The sequence below is a fragment of the Plectrocnemia conspersa genome, unplaced genomic scaffold, assembly GCF_051122295.1.
Source record: "Plectrocnemia conspersa isolate PC_06_02 unplaced genomic scaffold, ASM5112229v1 ptg000001l, whole genome shotgun sequence".
NCBI lineage: Eukaryota > Metazoa > Arthropoda > Insecta > Trichoptera > Polycentropodidae > Plectrocnemia > Plectrocnemia conspersa.
The window spans coordinates 24,438,548-24,460,614 of NW_028277165.1; the positions used below are offsets into that span (position 1 = coordinate 24,438,548).

General features: G+C 31.0%; 2 protein-coding genes across 4 annotated transcripts; both read left to right on the forward strand.

Annotated features, from left to right (window-relative positions):
- Nucleotides 1-2,538: 2,538 nt before the first annotated feature.
- Nucleotides 2,539-11,881, forward strand: SPARC (secreted protein, acidic, cysteine-rich). 3 transcript variants are annotated; one of them, XM_088193683.1, is made up of 9 exons: nt 2,539-2,617; nt 10,208-10,287; nt 10,356-10,475; nt 10,545-10,683; nt 10,758-10,873; nt 11,036-11,182; nt 11,247-11,449; nt 11,516-11,663; nt 11,735-11,881. In XM_088193683.1, exons 2-9 carry the CDS (start codon nt 10,216-10,218, stop codon nt 11,798-11,800), a joined length of 1,011 nt encoding a protein of 336 aa, XP_088049809.1. In that variant the 5' UTR covers nt 2,539-2,617; nt 10,208-10,215; the 3' UTR covers nt 11,801-11,881. The 3 variants fall into 3 exon arrangements, with proteins under 3 accessions (XP_088049809.1, XP_088049825.1, XP_088049818.1); XM_088193699.1 differs by lacking the exon at nt 2,539-2,617 and adding an exon at nt 3,980-4,042; XM_088193692.1 differs by lacking the exon at nt 2,539-2,617 and adding an exon at nt 8,179-8,257.
- Nucleotides 11,882-15,524: 3,643 nt separating this feature from the next.
- His2Av (Histone H2A variant) lies at nt 15,525-20,251 on the forward strand. The gene is made up of 5 exons (XM_088205827.1): nt 15,525-15,610; nt 15,682-15,759; nt 15,839-15,952; nt 19,259-19,469; nt 19,538-20,251. Exons 1-4 carry the CDS (start codon nt 15,608-15,610, stop codon nt 19,451-19,453), a joined length of 390 nt encoding a protein of 129 aa, XP_088061953.1. The 5' UTR covers nt 15,525-15,607; the 3' UTR covers nt 19,454-19,469; nt 19,538-20,251.
- Nucleotides 20,252-22,067: the final 1,816 nt, after the last annotated feature.

Below are 22,067 nucleotides of genomic sequence, written 5' to 3' on the forward strand. Positions count from 1 at the left end.
TTTTGAATAGTGATTATTTCGACGCTTCTGTGAAGCTGATTGCTCAATGTGACTCAATAAATATAAATTATTAATAATCAAATTATTGTTGCTTACTTTATCCTGTTGTATTGTGTATAATGTAGTGTTTTTAACGAATAATACGACTGAAATATTTAAACTAACGTTTTTTTTTGTGTATTTACATTATATTGTTAACAACGTTCAAAACTCACACATGCGTAGTGAACTCCATATTGAAGTTTCATTAACGTATGGCATTTTTGTCTGATTGCTGAATGATTGAAGCAGGTGGTGTATTTTTTAATAAAAAATTGAAAAAATTTATTGCTTTTATTTTTTTACTATTTTTGTTGAAATGAGCATTAAGACTAGTCATATGAAAGTTCACATTTTGTTTTTAAAGAAGTATTTTAATATTTCTGTAATGCGTAGATGTCTTAAGATAAGTTATATCAAATAGACTAATAAAAATAAACGATAAAGAGGATCGATCATTACTTGACAGAAGTTTCCATAATTGTTTTTTTACTGGTAATAAAAAGTCAAGTTTAATCACAGGCATTTACATTTAGAATAATATCACAATTTGTCATTAAATTTAATTTGATTTGAGATGAATTTTCGTTCTTTGATATTCACGATTTAGCAGGCCGTTTAGTATGGAGTAATTCTGATGTAGAAACCCAGATTTAGAAGACCGCGACTGGTTGGGCGATAGATTCGTTTCAGACGCTAGCAGAACATTTCTGGATGGGGACTAAAACGCTACGATTAAAGATTCGGCGAACTTTTTGAGTAATTACCCCTGTGGATACCACCAGAGCACTCGTTTGTGAAGATCTTATTCTTGAAACTCGCGTTAAAATCTGTGACCAAAAGTGATTATTTAATAAAATATTTAATGAAACAATATATCACCGGAAGACAAATAGCACCGTAAGGCCACAAAATTCCCGTTGCGTTATTCGACCTTCGAGATATTCATCAAGCAAATGTCACTTTCTAAAGGCGTATACTTATTTCGTTGTTCTAAGAAGCGAGTGCAATGATTGGCTGTATGATCGCTGCATGATTGAATACACTTTGACCAATGCTTTCATATAAAAAGACCGCAATAATATCGGTAAGAATAGCTATCATATTTTTAAAACAGTGTAATATCGAAGTGCTTACAAACTATGGACCAATATGCGAGATTCGACGTCTGTCTGTACTTCATTCGCTTATTTTCACTTGAGAGATGTGTTGGCTTAGTTTGTATTTTTGATTTGACTTAATGAAAGTTTTAAAACTATGATTAATTTTAGAACTTTCATTAGGTTAGGTTTGGGTTTGAACAGCAAATGTACGTTTCGCAACTGTCTAATTGAGTTTCATAGACATTTTAGAGCAGAATATAATTTCACTAGCGCCTATCAGTTAAATTATATTAAATGGCATGCATTTTTCTGGCTAAATTGGATAAAAAAAAGTTTTTTTATTTATTAATAAATGATCAACGCGTGTAGTGACTTTAGTTTTGGCCTCACTTTATTTTTGCGATAAAAAGCGTTGTAATGAAAAATTTTGTTTTATACTTTTCAACCTTTCAGATTTTTTATTTACTGCAAGGTATGAATATCGTGTTGAGAGCTTAGTCTAGTAATGACAGCGTATATTGTATTATTTTAGTATAGATATAAGGTCATCACGCAATAAACGTAAAGCTTTGTCATCCAATTAGATTCCAAAATAATTCACTCTCCACACTGCTTTAAAACCACGACATTCGAAGTCCAATAGTTGATTGTCTTCTGGTTTCGACAGTGACATGATGAATATTCACAAGTAGTAGAATGAGAAGGAACTATTAAAAAAAGCGTTACATATAGATATAACATTAAAAACAAATTATAACTGTGTAACGTAACAGTGCGAAGCAATAGGAACACCACAAACGGTCATATATCGCAACTCCTCAACTCAACGGTTAGCTGTTACGTTATAGTGTACACTTATTTGTAAAATCTAATCTTATCTCGCGGGCCGGATTCAAATAGGCAACGGGCCGTTTTTTCCGACCCTTGCCACTAATACATCACTATTTTTTACTACATTTTTATATGAAACTTTGTATTCTTTAACAATTCATAATTATAATGTAGCCCAGGCCTGTCAAACTCGCGGTCCATAGTAAACTTTTCTGCGCCCCAACCTAACCGTTTTTTAGCTCCCACCAACATCTTTAATCGAACAAAAATGTTCGAAGTGACCGAATATGACATGACAGGCCTGATGTACTCTATTACATCTTTTAGCGAGGTAAAAATGTACTACGCTTACTGTAGTCAATTTAGTAGTCGAATATTTTACCCTAATAAAATATCATAAAAAATCGACATTATCTAAAAATAATGATACAATTTTAATAGTTGTGAGAAATATCATACCAATTTAAATCTAAAAGCATTTGAGAAGTGCTGATTACACATATCGCAAGCGGAAAGCTCGACTTCCAGATGAATCTGTATCATCGTTTATTTAGTTTTCAAACTCAGTCGTTCTCTTGGGATTGTGGGTGACGGCCGCTGTCGTTTCTGTTGTTCCTCTTTTTCTGGAATTGGAATAGCAACAGGTTTGTTCAAAGATATTGCTATTACTAAAATTATTAAATAATAAAAAATCAGCCATTACACAAATTAAAAAAATATAAATAAAAACTTCGTTACACTAGAACCACTTTGAATAATTTATATCTTAATTCCACAACAAAAGACCAGTTTTTATTGCAAAATTTTGGACCCTCTGCATTCCAGTCTGGAAAAGGGGAATCTTCGCGTCTCGAAAAAAATCAAACCAGCACATGTTACAGTAAAACGAAAGATGAAAAATCTAAGCTGCTCAAAATTTCCATTTTATAACATAATTTTAAGATTTTTTCGCAATTCGCTATTGTTATCAATGTATTCGAGTATTTATTACTTTTAATTTAGTATATATTTTGATATCAAACGTCTGGGTCAAGATTACAATATATCTTTTGAGACCTTTTGCGTGCCCTGCAAATTGTTTACGATGTTTTCAAGTTTATGTAAAATAATTTGATTTTAATCTGATTAATTTCGGTTATTCAGGTCAACCAATATCTTTATAACGTCTCGACATTCGCAATATTTTGATTATGTTTGCAGGAAGTGAGCTTATTAAAAAAACAATTTTACACTATTTCGTGTTAAAGGTCAGTATTTTACAGAAAAACACAGGAAGTTCTTAATGATAAGAGCATATGTGTTGGCACATGTACAGAAATAGGATCCTTTTGCTAAAGCGATTATAAAATTTGTGCCATTTTAGTCAACGAGGTTAACAAATGTTATAAAAATGGCAGAGATTTTCATGATTTTTTTTTTTTACTTTTTATTTAATGTAAAAAAGGTATTTAGAAATTCAGGCACTATGAGTATCAATAAGTAGATATCTTAACCATTATTTTTGTTACAAAAAAATTTACCTTAAGAAATATGGGCAAACTTAAAAGATAAGTTAGATAGAAAAAAAAAATGTTAAGATTTTTTTTGCAAAGATTCGTAAAAAAATAATAATTATTACGTTTGACTGAAAACTTACTCAAAGTACTGTAGTTACGTTAGTAAACACGCATATGTTATATTATTTTTTAAAGTGCTATGAAGTATTTTTTATATTCTCTGTAAAATATAATTATAAAATATCTCACTATGCGGCTGCTATTTATTAAAGAAACAAAAAAGTTAGTTTTATTGACAAAGGAATTCTGATTTTGTTTGAATTTTTTGTCATAAATAAAAATTCATACGTGAAATTTCTTTGTAACTAATACCGAAATAACGAAATTCCCAATATAACGAATCTTCAATTTGTCCCCGAAAAATGTTTTCGTTGTAACGAAGCATGATCTCAGTATAACGAAATATTTTGATCCGAATTTAAGAATGACGTTACAACTTAACACAATATTTCTCCGAATTCAGTTCATCCTTGACTTGGCGTGTGCCGGATGTGTTCACGAGCGACATTCAAGGTGTTCGCCGACCCTCAAACTTTTTTGATAAAACAATTTTTTAAAAGATTTTATTGTATAATATATGTATATATTATTTTACTAATTTCGCGTAGTGTACTGAATTGAACCCTTACTAATGGACCGTATTAACTCTTGAGCCTTATGCAACTACTTAAAAACAGCTGACGCACAAGGCACAAGTAAAATAGTTAAAAAATTGTTGCAAAATATAAAAGCATATTAGGCAATATTAAAAAAACTTAATATTTTAATTCGGATTGGTCCGATTTAAGATATTTAAATTACAAGGGGAGCGAAAGTCCCCTAACCCTTTCAACACAGTACCTATATATAAAGTGTCATTTTAAAGTCCAGTTTTGGTAAATGTAGGCCACTGTTATCTTGCATAAATTCGCTCATATGATAAATAATTATCACTATAATTTGAGATATGTAAGTTTTAATAAACTTCTAGAGAAGTTTCTAGCAAAATATTGCTATGTTTACAAAATATTTTTGGGTCTAAAATTAGTTTTATTAAACCATTAAACGGCATGTCATACTGTCATATTGGAAGTGTGTCAACGCACTCTTTCAGATGCTATCATTGATTTATCGCTTTAAAATTGATCTGACAAAGGAGCTCTGATTGTCCACATCACAATAATTGTCACCAATACTGAGAATATTCCAAAACATCAAAGGTTTATGTTTCCGATGAACTTTGAAACTGTTTTTATTATTATAAATAATTATATTCTAATTATAGTAATGATTTATTTAGTCTGTGTGTTAATTTATATTCGGGAGAATATGTTACAAACTATTGACAATCATCAAAATGCATTGCGTTCTAGTTTTTAAGGGTCAATTGGGCTTATTGAAATGCTGAGTGTGCTTATTGAACTGCAGATGGTTGCATCATTTATTTGATATGATTGCTGAGATGTGGGAGTCCCATAATTGAGAATAAGTCAATTAAATGCTGAAAACTTTTATTAATTGATTCAATTTCAGTACTGTCTTTTACCTCTAACAACTGTTAGAATTTGTCGCAATGCAATATTAATATAGTATTGTAAAATTAATTCTGATTTAAGACACACATTCCTCGATTGGTATCCGTTGTACATTTTTTTAATCCTTAAATTGCGTAATATCTTAGTTAATATCATTATTTCTTTCGCACACAATAAACAGATTCACAATTGGTCTGTAACTTATATTGAAGCAAATATCGAATGCGCTGTTAAATTTCAGTTAAACTTAAAAAGCACTCGTGCGCAGTATCAATAAATATAACAGGATCAAAAAAAACTAGTGACAGATTATATATTATAAGGGCAAATCTAAAATATGCTGTTTTTGGATAAGAATCAGTCGATAGGGCTGAGCTTGGTGGGAACGTTCGGTAACGAGCGGTCCCACTGCGACGGCGATGGCACGATTTTATTGCTTTTGACGTGAATTTTTGACTTCTGAGAAAGGATAATTGTTTTTTGCGCTCTCCTATTGGGCAAAATTCGGTTAAGACATGCTTCCTTTGTACGATTCTCCTTATTGTAAGACGTAATATTGTTATAAAAAGTCTTAATATGAACGCTAGATAACCTAGCATTTTCACTGCGACGGTGATGGCACGATTTTATTGCTTTTGATGTGCATTCTTAACAGGGACTCCTTTGAATTTGGCCAGAAAAATGCAAGTAATTTAATGAAATACCACGAATCTTAATGAAAATGAAATAGTAAATAAACGACCACTGGCTGGCCATTTTTTGCTTCCCTCTGGAAAAAGCTGAAATGACGTTCCTGGATTCTGCATAAAATGCTACAAACATTAGCATCTGCTTGCCATGTTTCTAGCACTTCCTTGAGTAAAAGCGCAGTATAAATACGAGATAAACGGGTCACGGAAGTGAACTAGATGGTTCAGTATCCCACACGATTCCAACAACGCCACGTCGGCACACATAAAAACATATTCCAGACTAACTTATCTCGGAACGGATGCATCGTAGTCCACAATCGCAAAAAAACATATCACTTTGATGCACATGTGTTATTTTCATATGCGAAATACGACCACAAAGTCATTGAGGAAAGGACTGCTAATTCAGTTATGCTATAGTGACAATTGCGTCAGACAGCTGACCGGGTTAAATTTTGACCTATTATAATGAGTATCGAAACACAAGTAGTATTTAACAATAATTAAACCGGTACTAATATTAAATATACAATGCTAGTTTGTATTTCTAACAACAACCAATCAGCATATATTTATTTATTGTAAATCTTCTGTTGCAACATGATAAGCGTCACAACGAGGTAAACACAATCAACAACTACTAAGTAAGAAGTAAATAAATGACATATATTTTATGAAATATAAACTATTATTACAGATTACAATAAATGGCAATATGCAGGATCAAGCATGATTTTATTTTAATTATTTATCACGATACTGATCCGCGAGATTAGTATCGTGATAAATAATTTTAATTGAAAAACACTAGGATATAAATGAAATTCGAACCCAGATCTTTCAGGTATTAGAGACCGACTTATACCATTGATTTATCTTACTAGTTACAATTATAATGTATGGATTAATCAGTTATATATATTCCCTAAAGAAACAAAGATTGTTAGAACATAAACGAACCCTCAATAATTCAGAAAGCTGTCAATATTCACGCGTGTTGAAAGTGTCAAATGTTAGTTTCCAACAACACATCTACGAAATGGGTCGGTTATCGACCACACAACGCGTTAAAATCGTTTAATTGTTTTCAGAAATGGCAATTCTCTATGAACTGTGTATCGAAATTTACGGGAAGATTATAGTCAAATTCATCGTCCTACTGAGCGAATAATTCGCAACGTAGTGAAAAATTTAAAGAGAATGGAAGCATCGGAGATAGGGTAAAGCCTGTGAACCATCTTGGCGCCTATTCAACCGAAAATATTGCTACTGTAAGTGAAAGTGTGGCTGAAGACACGGAATTGCCGATTTGTTGGTGCTCGTAGCTTTTGGGCTTTTCTTATGGCTCCCTTCTGCTATTTTAACATCCGTATAAAATCAGATAACACAACAACTGAAGCCCAGAGCACATGACACCAAAAATTTACGCAGATTGCGCGTTAGAGCAGCATAAATTTGATTCTGATTTTTCAAAGAAAATCTTCTTCTCTTATGAGGCACATTTCCATCTCTTTGGGTATGTTAATCAGCAAAATTAGCGCATACGGGGCAAAGAAAATGTCATGTGATTCATAAAAAACCATTACATACCCAAAAAATGACTGTTTGGTGCGCATTGTGGTCAGGCGGCGTCATTGGGCCTTACTTTTTTGAAAACGACGAAGATCGGACAGTAACAGTCAATGGTAAGCGCTATAGGCGCATGAAATCGTTGGATGCTTTGCGTGAAAAGTTCCCAGTTCACATTATTTCACGACCGCAAAGATCATGCGACTTAACCCAGTTGGATTTTTTTGAGGGGTTACGCTGAGATCATGTCTACGCCGACAAACCCAAAACGTTATAGCACATAAAAACCAATTAATGCCGAGTAACCGCCCGAAATATACAAAAAAGTCATCGAAAGGATCGGCTGCTGCAAAAGATCCAGATATGGCCATTTAATTTATATATTTTTCATAATTAATGAAATACATCAAATGTTCAGAAACTGAAGTTAGATCCCCTTTAATGTATTGTTTGTTTCAAAAGCAGCAAAGCTTATTGCAAATTATTTATACATGTCATTTTAACATCTATTAATTATTTTTTTTATTTAGCTGTTGTAAAAATATTTAAATTTCTTTACTGTTTATATTCAATAATTCTTCACAATTAACTGAATTCCGCTAACAATATCAGTGACAAGGTATTTCCTTGTCACACACCTTTTGATTTTAAAACTGTTTGGATTCTTGCCGTAGAATAATAATTATTAAATAAATATTGAAGTAAAAGTGAAATTAAAGTAAGATACAGCGACAATATGTGGTTTCTGTGATATCATTTATTAGGTCATCTGATTAGGTCATAGTCGTCGGAAGGAATGCCATGAGGTTATCAATATTTGCATTTATAATAAACATGAATGTTTATGAAACATACTTTAAACGTTATTTAATCAGCAGTAGTGCTCAGTTTACACACTTCACTTTTTTGTCGTTCAACTGTAAATCTAAAGCAGGGCTGTTTTGATACTAAACGTATTAATATTTTTCTAATATTCATTTATTTATAGAGTATTTATTTTCGTTAAACACTAAGCATTACTGCAACCAGAGACGCCATTTCAAGAGTTGCCCAGTCAGTGGTCGTTTTTCTTAATATTTCGACCCCATTGTAGGGTATTGGGCGCAACACATAATGTTGCAACGCGACTTAGATTAAATAAAAATACATATTAAACACAGTGGTTAACAGTACAAAAAATAATTCTCAGTAAAACTTCTAGTGAAATTTACTTATAAATAAAGTACTCGGCAAACCTTCCATATAGATTGCTTAAATTGTTATTGTTTTGATTTTGTATTTATTTTTGTGTTATGAAGTGAAATTTGGATGACTTAAGAGCTAGGATCTGAATTTATTTAACCTAACTATGGTATTGTATAACACCTTTTTTAAAGTTTGCGAGTGGTTCTACATACATACATACATATGTATATGGATAAATAAAATGATCTAAAGACAACTTACTTAAACTCGAAGAATATGTCTGTATTCAAATTTCAATTAACGGAAATGAGGACTTGTTATTGTCGTATTTAGATTACATGCGAACCGTATGAATTGCGCACAATTCTTATCTTTATTCTTCTATTTTTTTTAAATTGTCAGGGTCAACAATTTGAGTTTCAATCTTTTGCAAAATAAGACGATGGAAATTGCAATGGTTGATACACTTGGCAACAATTGATTGACACAGTAATTAAAATATATTTATAGAAAATTATTGGATTATAAACAAATCGAAATTTGATCGTTTATGGTATTTGAGAAAGTAGAAGTGGATGTTTATTTTATTTCACGATGTTTATTAAATCCATATGCACATTTCTATTTATGAGTTCGAGCTATTTCTAATTATATAACTGCATCAGTGGTGACCAAGTATAGAACATCGACATCTACATGTTTTCTTTACACGGTTTTTAAGATCAGATTTCGTTATTCGAAGAAATTAATTTAGTTCGAATGATTATTCGAGTTAAATGCCCGAATTCTAATCACAGGAAAAATACTAACTGGCTGCTAGATTCAATAGAAAATGTTGCCCAATTCATTCCGTACCAAAATTTACACAACTTTTGCTATATAAATTAATTCTTCGATTGAATATGATTATTTGGATTCTCAAATAGTATTCAAATACATGGGTGACTAAATTTAAATCAGTGTATTTCAAAGCATTCCAGTTTGTTTGAGTGTGTTCATATTATATATACTAACTTAGAAAACCGTAGATATATTTAGCTTTGTATTATATTATATTATTATTAAAATAATAAAACTGGTGTCATGTTTAAAGACAGCTATATTTTCCACCCTTTAGTTTACCAGAAGAAATACACTCTTAAAAAAAATAATATTGTAATATGGCAATGAAGGATTAGAAAGATTGTCATATTCGCTAATTTTAAAAAAATAGTATAAAAGTTCATTTAAATAGTATATTTTATATTATAGACATAATTTTAAATCATATTATAATATTTTCGGCGTATATTCTGAATTTTGATGGTATTCTGAAAAAGAAATTTTCCATCACCTAATAATGGGAAGAATGTTTTTCAACTATGACAAACGTAAAAAAAAACAGTGTTCTGATCAAACTCGAATTCTAGTTGTAATATATAATATATCGCTCTAACTTTTTTTTTAATAAATAATACAATTTTTATATTTTGTGAACTTACTCAAGCTATTATTTATAATTATAAAATAAAAATAATGTAATTTAATTATTGTAGAATTTATTTGTTTGATTTCCCTGATCATAAAAGAATATGTAAAAAAAACATTGTTATTCAAGCTTTATTTCTGGGATCACAGTGTAGCTAAAAAATATTATAAATATTATTTATTATGTATCATAATATAAAATTTACATAAATTATTCTGTTTAAAGAAAAACATGTTAATTATTTTTTCAGATTAGAAGATGAAGCTCAAGCTATTATTTGTGGCCATTTTGGTCGCATGTTTATTCATAGATGTTTCGGCTGAGGTTAAGGTAAAATTGACATATTACAATGAACAATAATCAATTTAATGTGATTTAAAAGAGTAAAGAAATTATAGATAAGAAGACGCAAGAAGATAAGGACCACAGTTGCTCCTAAAATAGAAACACCCATAGAACCAGAACCAGTCAAAAATCAAGAAATTACTGATGAGACAAAAGTTGAAGTACCTCTAATGGTTAGTAAAAATTGAACATATTATTAATATTTAAAATGATATATGCTTATAACATAAGTTATATTTTAGCACACAGAAAGTAATAACGATGAAATGGAGGTACCCATTTCAGAGGGCCATAATGAAAAAGAAGAACTGGACAAGGTCGCCCAACAGATTATTTTTGGATATCGTCAATCAAGACCCCAAGAAAGCGGAATCTTAGATGGTATGCAAGATATTAATTTAAAAATATCAGTGATCAGATTTATTTAATTATTATTTTTAATTATTTATCTACAGATCCCTGCAGTCTTATTCAATGCAGCGCTGGAATGGTTTGCGAATTAGATACTGAAGGAGAGGCCATTTGCAACTGTATTTCTGAGTGTCCCTTTGAAGTCGAAGAACGTAGAAGAGTCAGTATTCTTTTAAAAAATAAGTATTCTTTGCTCTATGTACATATTCATACGATTCCCATTATATCATAAAGACAACAGAAGTAACCACGACACAAGAAAGCCTATGTATTTAAATTCAAGCAATAGTCTTATATTTTATTTAATTGTAATGTGTTTCAGGTGTGCTCCAATCACAATGAAACATTCGGATCTGATTGTGAAGTCCATCGTCAGAGATGTCTATGTATGAAAAAATTAGATGGTTGTAAAGGCCCAGAATACAGCCACGTACAAGTCGAATACTATGGAACATGCAGAACCATGCCTGTAAACTATTGTAATAATTAATAGTAATCATGATTATTATTAATTATTAAACTATGTTTTTCAGGATTGTACACCTGAGGAAATTGCAGATTTTCCAAGGAGAATGCGCGATTGGTTGTTTTACATTATGAGAGATTTAGCTGATCGTCATGAATTATCTGAACATTACATGAAGCTTGAAAAGGAATCGGAGAATAATTATACCCGTGGGTGGATCAATGCTGCTATTTGGAAATGGTGCGATTTAGACGCCGATGATAACAATAGGTATAATTGATAATTTTTTAATGGTTTTGTTTCAATAAACCTAATCGAATGTTTGTATACATTTAGATTTGTCTCTCGTCACGAATTGTTCCCTATCCGTGCTCCGTTAATGTCTCTCGAGCATTGCATAGCTCCATTCCTCAACAGTTGTGACTTTAACGGAGATCACCGTATCACTCTTTTGGAGTGGGGTAAATGTTTGGAGTTGGACGAGGTAATTTTGGATATATATATTTTTGTTACTCAAAGTATATTAATAAATATTGTGATATATATATTTTTCAGAATGAATTAACAGACAGGTGTGAATTTTTATCGGAGGAAAACGACAAAGAGGATAATATTGAATAAATTATCGATTTTTTAATGTAAATAAAATTGCTACTTTTTATGTATAAAATGAATAAACATAAATAAAAGTGTATTTATAAATAATGTTTTTAACTTTCATGTTTATTTAGAAGTATATAATAGGAAAAAATATTTTTTTTTAAAAATAATATTACTTTAAAAATGTTATTTAGAAGTTAATGAAGAAAATCTAAAAAAAAAAATATTTATTACATTTCTGTAAGATAAAATAGTGTGCTAATGTAAAACATTTTATAATTTCTACTACAATAAAAATAAATAAAAATAGACTTTTATGATTTTTATTACTTTTTATATTTATACAAAATAATGATTTGCACTTATTTTTAAAAATTGTAACTATTATATGTATATATAAAACTGTTATGTATTAAATACAACATAAAAATATTAAAAAAAAAATTGACTAATGAACGAAACATTGATAAAAAATTATTGTAAGATCAATGAAATGGTTGCATGTTTATTTTCTCATTATTTATCGTTTTACTCAAAAAAGTTTTGAGATTTATTTGACAAAATGTTGAAAAAACTAGTAAAGTTTGTTTAGCTACGCAGTGAGAACTTTTCAAAACACAATAATAATAAAATACAAATATATAGAAACAATACAAATATAAAAATCAATGTTTATGCCAAGCAGTGTGATTTTTTAAAACTGTCATTTATATCAAAGATAAGATATATTATACATGCAGCGTAAAAGCTTAAAATATTTTAATAATGAAGAGATTTTACTTTAAAGAGAATGCCAATGTTTGATTGACAGTACAACGTGAAAATTCATATTCATATTTTTTTACAAACCATGTTTTATTAATTTTAACAGGGTATTAGTTTAAGAGATATGTGCATTTAAATAAATACTTTGTTCCGTAAAACGAATTGTTGATACTATTCGTCGCTGAGAATTATTCATAATGTGTTCCCAATACTGATTAATGCTTGTTCGCTCGCACCAAATTTGCTCAACACTAATGAATAAACAATTCGTTTTATAGAACAAGTATATATTGCTTATTTAAATTATCTTCATTTTAAAGTTATATATATAAATTTGTTTCTAAAATATATATGTACTTACTATATATATATATAGTACATACATATATATATAAAATTAAAAAAGTTGACTACACGGCTATGTTTGTCAATACAAAAATCCCTAAGAAGTTTTTTATAACTATAATACAATATATAATCAAACTTCCACGGCAATGGTCCGTATACCAGTTGTTATGGCCAAAACGGCCGAAGCGTTTAAACGTTCAGCCAAGTATCAAGCAACCGTTGGAGATTTTTGTAACGCGATCCAATACGATATATATTGAAAAACACTTAAAATGCAAATATAAAAAGTCCATATATTATTGAATCGATGATTTTGCCAAAAATAAATCTGTGATTTAGTTATTTTCGGCAATTTATTTCAACACTCAATAAGAACCGACTTAAGTTTTCTTAAGTTGTTTTGTATATATTTTCAATCATGTTCTCAATATTATATTTTTATACATACATTGTTCCTTTGCGAGTTTTGATTGTGACATTCGTTTGACTTAGAATTTTGACTATACTGTAAGCCAGGGATGGCCAGCTCGAATGATCTTGCGGGCCACTTTGGAAATGCATTATAACTCCGCGGGCCATATATAAAATTATATATCTCCATAGACAATTTTTGGAGTGAAAAATTGTCTATAGTGTATTGGCGATTATAAAATAAATATATTTTGTAAATGTGTGATGCATCTCGCGGGCCGGAAAAATGTTCAAGGCGGGCCGCGGGTTGGCTACCCCAGCTGTACACATTACTACAAATTTAAATTTTGACAAATTTGTCTTTCATTCAAATAAAATTAGTATTCTATAGCTAGGTTAGGCAGATTGCCACATTTTTAGATACAAACATTGCAACACTTGGTTGAATGTAAACTGTTTCGGTAAATGATGATGACAGCCACAACGGTCTCGAATATAAAGAATATTTTTATAAATTGATACAAAATTATTTTGTTTTTATATAACTTGTTTGTACTTGCACTGTTGTTACATTTAGTCTGCAATATTTGCATTTTGATTTGTATTGGTATTTTGAATTTTATTTTGTATTAATAAGCTGACCAGACGTCATACTTTGAGGAGGATTATCCTACTTTGCCATCCTTGAACAAATAGTTCTGAAATGCCCTTTTTTTTAGCTTTTCGGAACAATTTGTTCTCTTCAAACAAACATTTCCGATATGACCTTTGAACAAAAATTTTGAAATAATAATTTTTTAGCTCCCGAAACAATCTGTACTCCTTTATTCTCCCCAAAAAAATTTGCAGTATGGCCTTTTTATTTTTAATGTCCTCTATCCTGTCAAAAAAATATATATTTAAAATCTGGTCACTTTAGTATTGGGATTTTGTATTGTGTTATATACACAAATTTTAAATAAATGCTGATATTAGATAGCCAAATAATTTTATAAAAGCTTTTATTATGTGTTAATCCGTTGAATTTATGGTCCTTGTTGAACTAAATGATTAACTATATATAACATTATTTATAAAAAAATATATTTTTACCTATTAATTCGCAAAGTTCCCGGTTTTTTCAGTCCCGTTTCAGATTCCTAACTTTGCCCATCACTATATATGACACAATACATTAAAATTAGGGAGTATTCGGTACCAGTCGAGACAGAGCTGTAGCTTATGATGTATATGCCCAGCGGGCGCAATATTGAGAGGGGCGCCAAAATTAAGTTGGTGATAATCCATATTCAAACAATATATTTGATTTTGCCATTAATCACATGGCATTATTGTAAACTGTGAAAATCATAGTTTAAATTTGGCTGAAAGACACTTACCCAACTAAGATCCAGCGGTGGGCAGTTTTTGCTTAATTTCTGCAATTATTAAAAAAATAAATTCAAAACAATTGCAAGATCGTATTATAAATTTTACAGAAGCAGCAGTAACTGATATTGAATCTCTTGAATTCTTTTTTTTTTAAATTCGCGATGATTTATGCGAAAATTCTGTTAAAATGGCAAAAATAAAATGCACATATTGAAACATTTAAATTAAAAAATAATTATGAATGACGTAGCCAGGAGAAATATTAATTGATGCAGAGCTTTCAGTAGAGAGCAAAATCATTCGTTTTATGAAAAACGATTTTTGCTGTCGTGAAAATTTATGTTAATAATATTTTTTTACATAATGGACGTATTAAAAAATTGTGAAAAAAATAAAGAAGAGGGGAGGGTAAGTAGAATATTCCTTCACAGGCGCAAAATACTCTAGCTACACTACTGAGTCGAGATAAGAACCATGGTATGTAAATATGTTTATTTATTGCTTAATAAAAATATTTTGTATGAAGACACTTCATACAAATTATGAATTTTCCTAGCATATCGAGGTATGTAAAAATTGAATCAATAATTAAGAGAAGAAAAGCAGTGCACTTGAAATTAATAATTTTAAAGCTAGCTAAATATTTTATGGACTTAAATTATAAAAGATTTTTACTTATAAATTGTGCCTACAACAGATTTTTTAAAAGTATTAAGCGTGTTAAAAATAGCACAATTATCAACATGAAAGTTGTTAGGGAGCAGTGACACGTATTCATTTAAAAATATGATTGCAAATTTAATTATTGTCTATATATAAAAAAAATCGGCGGGAATATATTTTTCGGGCTGTACACACCGAGCAACGGCCGCGCCGCCGCTCACTCGGCGGGCTTTCGTTCGACAGTGAATCGTCGACGGCTACGTAGCGACCATGGTTAGTTCGCCGTGTCCCATATTTATGAAAATATTTTTTTATTGTTATTTATGTTATAAATCGCGTTACAGGCTGGCGGTAAAGCAGGCAAGGATTCGGGCAAAGCGAAGGCGAAGGCCGTGTCGCGGTCGGCGCGCGCCGGTCTCCAGGTGAATCCTTGTTTTTACGCGTCGATTATTTGATATTCGTAACGTATTTAACGTATGTGTATGTGTCTGTGTCGTCCAGTTCCCGGTCGGTAGGATCCACCGGCACCTGAAGAACCGCACGACGAGCCATGGACGTGTCGGAGCCACCGCTGCAGTGTACTCTGCCGCCATCCTGGAGTACCTCACGGCCGAGGTGAGTGCGCGAGCGACCATTTTGCATACGCGCGCACACACACCGACAGGCAACATGGCGGCCGTCGGGCGATCGATGCGTCCGATTCGCGTTGCCGGCTCGCGCCCCGTTCCGGCGAGCCGGCAACGTCGCCAAATATATATTAAAAAATGGCGGCGAGCAGCTCGGGGGCGGCGCCCGCTTCGGCGGGAACCTAGCAGCTTTGCCGCCAAAACGAGCCGACGCGTGTGTGTGCGTGTGTATGTGCGCGCATCGAGAGCGCCCTTGTTTACTTTCTTACGAAAACCCCTGCACTTACTTTTTTAAAATAATCTTATTTTCCATTTCAAAAAATAATAAATATAATTTAATTTATATTCTATTTCAGGTAAAATTAAATATTTTAATGTTGCCATAGCAAAATAATATAATGATACTATTTCAACCGCCAGTTTCCCGTAAAAATGCTAACATTTATAAAATATAAATAAAAAATCTAACTTTTAAAAACGATATTTAAGCAGATATCTGTATATAAAAGTGGTGCATTAAATTTATTTAAGTTCTCGATTTGACAAAAAAATTCTATGATTTTTGAACTTTCGGTTAGTTGCAGTTTTCTCTAAATCATTTTCAATAGTTTTAAAAAATTATGTATTTCTTAACAATATTTATTTAAAAATTGGGTTTTCAACCCTTTTGATACCAGTAAACGCTAAATATATTTGTATTTTCATTACGATTACGCATATACATACTTGATGTTTGATTATATTTGTCCACCGTATGACGTTTGCGAAGCAATTTTCCATATGAAGATATGATTTTCGATCATGTTTTAGAAAAATCTAAAAATATAATGATTTTGGTACTTGTTAATTTTATCGGCGCCAGGCTCGGAAACCAATGGCATTGAACATTTGTTTTGCTGAAACGTATTTATGTAGCAAATGCCAAGGACATAATCTAAAAAAAAAACGGTTTCTGAGTTTGGCGCTGGTATAATTTACTAGTACCATGTTTTTAGTTATTTTTATATATATAATATAGATTTAGTACATATTTAATAAGCCACGCCTAATGCATGCAAATACTATAATATTGTTGTTCATTTATCTATGGGTTACAACTTCTCCTATTTTCTATTACTTATGAAAGCCCTTTTGTTAGACATAATTGTAAATATCATTTTTAAAAAAGTAAATTATCAGTAAGTAGGTATTTTTTGTTTTTCTACATTCATATTTAATCAATTTATCAGTGAAAAACGATTTAAAGAAGTCAATAGGCTCCTGAAAACTGAACTTTTTAATCTGACTCATTGCCTAAGAAAAATGTCCATTGTCTCAGAATGTTATCGCTACTATTTATATTTACCAAATTGAATTTAAATAATCACACAGCTTTCACTATCGGAAATATTTGCCTTGGTTTCTTTGTTATATTCATTAACAGAAATATTTTATTTTCAAATATTTTTTGGCAAAAAATTATTATCGTAAGCCACATTATAATTATAAAAGAACAACTTTTCGTCAATTACTATTGATTCTATAATTTTTTTTATTAGCAAAGCCGGCTGTAATTAATCCTTTCACCGCGGTTGATATTTTTGAGCGTCATTTCGAAATTGTTAAAATATGGGGATGGCTTATTCATGCCATATTTTTAAAAATATTATGGCTCAATAAATTCAACTGATTTACAGCATTATATTATACTAAACAACCATATTATTAGGCTCAAATGTGCCCAAAGAGTACTGGCGACTTGCTTAATGACTTCTATAGAACCCAATTGCGGTATAAGGGTTAAAAATAGTTATTTAATTTATTTAAGGAAAATAAGCACTTAAATTTAAAAACAACTTTAGATTAGGAACCATAGATAACAAATCACATGTCTGGGTTTTGATAAAAGCCGGGCACTCGACGAGCGGTTGGCACACTATACATACTCTATTTGCGTTAACACAGTCAGTTCGAGAGCTATCCATTTCATCATTAATCATATTTGAGAAAGATGGCAAGCTTAGGTTTACGTCTAATTATTTGCTTTGAAGCACACAATATGGATATACGTTCGATATGCTTATCATTACTCTGATTGATATATATAAAAAATATAGTAATGATTTTAATTTCTATAAATGTTTCCAAAATCCATCAATGGATCAACAGATTTTACGACGAATTTTAGTAATTTGACAATTCCAGGTAAAATGGTTAGCAATTATCATTTTCAAATGCCTTTTAGGTGACATGCCATCGACAACTTGGTGCATTTTCTACCTGCTTTTATTCACTAGAGTCCAACATATATTTTTTTCTCTTCTCTGGATACGGGATTGTTTACAGCTTGTTCTTCTACTATTAGCTCTGAAGCACAAGCTTCTTAACAAAGACCGATGGCACTTGGCATATGCATGGAGGGCCGATGTATCCGTCCCGAGTCACTAAAAGATTTTTTCATATGGTGACATTTGTAACCATGGTTTGCAGAATATATGCACATTGAATTTATGGCGCTAATATTCAACAGATAAAACAGGGACATCGTTGTAGTGTGGATAACGTTGATTGCACCACATTGACCTCAATTTTAGTCAGATCATAGAATAACGATTTCAAGCTTTTAATTTTTAAAGTGTCAATCTGCTCAGTCAAAATTAGCAGCGATGCTTCGTGTTTTCTCTTGCAATATGAGCCTGGGGTGGTTTTTGGTATGTTTGTGATGTTACAACTTTTTTTATAGTAATTCATCTGTTGTAATATGGCAGGCATTATTAGCTAAGTGCGTTACAACGCCGAAAAAACAGTGGACGCCTACAACTAATTGGTGAGACACCAGAGTGAAATCGGTCCGTAAATTAGTGACATTTTATTAACTATGAACTTTTGACAGCTTACAATCAAATATATCTTTATAAAATACTTTGCACAATCTAAAAATCGGTCATCTGTATTTAATTTTAACTTAACTTGACTGGTTTGAAAAGTGCATTTAATGAACCCAGTTGGGACACATGGAATCTAAATATGAATATTGATAAGAAAATGTAATATGCATTTTGGTTGTTACATATGACTTAGCATTTTTATTATTCAATTTCCTAGTCTTTTTAACATCAATTTGCTTATCTCGGCAATATTTTGATTTCCATTTATATTTCCTAGTAGTAGCTATTTTGAATCAGGTTATAATTTAAACTAAGCTTGTAAGCTGAGTAATATTATTATAACCCTTTGAATTGTAATCAATCCATCCAATAATAAAGTTTATTTTATGTAGTTGCATTTTTTAAATGTACTCTTTCTCTTTGTGCAGGTTTTGGAATTGGCCGGAAACGCTTCGAAAGATTTAAAAGTCAAACGTATCACTCCCAGACATTTACAATTGGCCATCAGAGGAGACGAAGAGTTAGACAGTCTGATTAAAGCGACGATAGCGGGAGGCGGTGTCATTCCACACATCCACAAATCGCTCATTGGAAAGAAAGGTGGACCCGGACAACCGGTCTAACCTTAACAACGATGAGGTATTGATTTTGTCGTAGATAATTTATCATGCGGGTGACGTTTTAACTATTGAATTTTGTACTTTCAGAGATTCTTGGGACTGCTCTGAGAAAATTAAAAAGATTGTCTGGGACCTGACTTCAGTAGGTTATGCAAAAATTCTTTCACACAGACAACATAAAAGCAGTCTAGCCATGGAAAGTGTTGTGTTGCAATATTTCGTACAAGTGTATGATTAACACACGAGACAATTAATTATATTTTAGATATGTAAGTTTTTAAGATAAGGAAGCGAGATTTTAATCAGAAGGCGAACAGTTTAACTTTTATAACAATTGTGTTTCTTTGATGTTCACTGTTCCCAGAAATCGTCAAAAATTAATAATTATTCTTCTAACGGACAGTTTTATTTAGTAATTAATGTGTTTCTTTCTTTAATTTTTTTTAATAAAATCGATCTGTCACTTATTTTTTTTATTGTGTTTAAAGTTTCTCAATCTGTATCTCTTTTTATTTTAGTTATTGTTAGTGTAATTTGGTTACCTCAATGTTTCTCATGTTTTTGTAAGAATAAGCAACGACTTTTGCCTGTAATCATAAATTAATTGTACCTATTGAGAAGCACTGAGCTAACTGTTGAATAAGATTTGTTTGTACTAAGTATGAATCAAAATCAACCGCCTTAATTGTTGGTTTTTTGCAGAGTGAATGCATAATTGTAGCTAAATAATTTCAGTCTGTTAATAATTTTGAGACATTGTATTTCAACTTATTAAAAGAAATATAAAAATAAACAAGGGAATATGGACTTTCATTTCTTCTGTATTTAGATATATGAGAACTTGAATATGAGGAAGGTAAGTATTGAATTTTCTTCCATGAAATTGAGTTATTCGATAAAATGCTGAATCATGTAATGGAACCGATGCAATTTAATTAAATTAGCTCATGTTGACACTGCATTTGCAATAGTAGAAATGATTGATGAATCATCATTTTTTAATGCATCTGCTAAAGCAAAAAAATTGCTAGATTTATCAAAGGGCAAATTAGACTGTATCTCATAATGAATGAAAAATTAGAGAATAGAAAATGGATATTGTGTGACAACCAAGAAATTAAAAAGATAAAGATTTGACTCTGAACTGTATTGCTGTACATGTACGGTAGCTGATCTTTTACTATTTTGTGGTATCCCAGATAGTTATGTATTTACATACATAACTGAAGAAATAAATAAAAAACATTTATTTGATTTAAATGATTTCTATAGAATATACCAACAAATTAACCTTCGTAAGTCCAAAGGCATGCCTAATATAAATTTAATTTCTGAAGCCATTTTAATAGATTTGGTAATAATTAGAGATACTTCTGTTGATATATTGCAGTAAAAAGATTTAGTAATTCCTAACCATTTTACCTTGAATTGTCAAACTACTAAAATTCGTCGAGCATTTGATGTATTTCATTAAATATGAATAATAATATCAATTAAATGGTCACCTATGTTCTTTTTAGTGAAGCTATATTTTCACTAGTGAAGTCCAAATACATTTTTTCCAGTAGATATATATTTCTACTAGCGAAAATATAATTTAATTGATAGGCGCTAGTGAAATTATATGCTGCTCTAAAATGTCTGAAACTTTATTTGAAGACTGCGAAATGTACATTATCTGTTCAATCTCATACCTAACCTAACGAAAGTTCTAAAACTAATTATAATTTTAGAACTCTCATTAGGTCAAATCCGAAATACAAACTAAGCCAACACATATCTCAGGGGAAAATAAGCGGAAGAAGTATAGACAGATCTCGCATATTGATCTATAGTTTGTCTGCACTTCGATATTACACTGTTAAAAATGTGATAGCTATCCTTACCGATATTACTATGGATTTTTATTATTATTAGTCAAAAGTATATTCAAATTGAATTTTGGTTAATAGGAGAGCGCAAAAACAGGTATCACTTCTCATAAGTCAAAAATTCACGCAATAAAATCGTGTCGGAGTCCTCACAGTGGGATCTTTTTTATTGCTTTTGACGTGGATTTTTGCCTTCTAAGAAGTGATAATTGTTTTTTACGTTCTCTTATTGGACAAAATTCGGTTTAGATGTGCTTTTTTTTGCGTTTAACATGGATTCTAAACAGGGACTGAATTTGGTTAGAAAAATGATAAATACTATGAATCTTAATGAAATATTAATAAAACGAACACTGACCTATGCCCCCTCTGGAAAAAGTTGAAACGACATTCCTGGATTTGATGTTTTGAGCACGCGTGATTATTGACAGTTGTCTGATTTACATTTCTGCCAACATATGAAACTCGAATTAGATCATCCTGCCAATTCAACACAATTATGTTACTTGCTGGTAATTAACTTTCCAAAAAAATATATTTAACTAGTACAATAAGGTAACAAGCAATAAAAAAATACGCGTGAGAGATAATTTTTAACAATAATTTTATAGTATTCGCATCAAATGGCAAGAAAATCATGATGTGGACTAAGCGTGGTTTATCAAAAAGGTACTATTCCCATATATTAAATCTAAATACATATATTATGTAAAATAAACTGGTAAAAGAAAAACAAAGATGTTTAA

Coding starts and splice junctions, on each gene's coding strand:
- His2Av (XM_088205827.1), top strand. Junction 15,760..15,838: donor CGGCGCGCGCCGGTCTCCAG/GTGAATCCTTGT, acceptor TGTGTCGTCCAG/TTCCCGGTCGGTAGGATCCA. Junction 15,953..19,258: donor TGGAGTACCTCACGGCCGAG/GTGAGTGCGCGA, acceptor CTCTTTGTGCAG/GTTTTGGAATTGGCCGGAAA.
- SPARC (XM_088193683.1), top strand. CDS start 10,216: ATGAAGCTCAAGCTATTATTTGTGGCCATTTTGGTCGCATGTTTATTC. Junction 10,874..11,035: donor AAGTCGAAGAACGTAGAAGA/GTCAGTATTCTT, acceptor AATGTGTTTCAG/GTGTGCTCCAATCACAATGA. Junction 11,664..11,734: donor AATGTTTGGAGTTGGACGAG/GTAATTTTGGAT, acceptor TATATTTTTCAG/AATGAATTAACAGACAGGTG.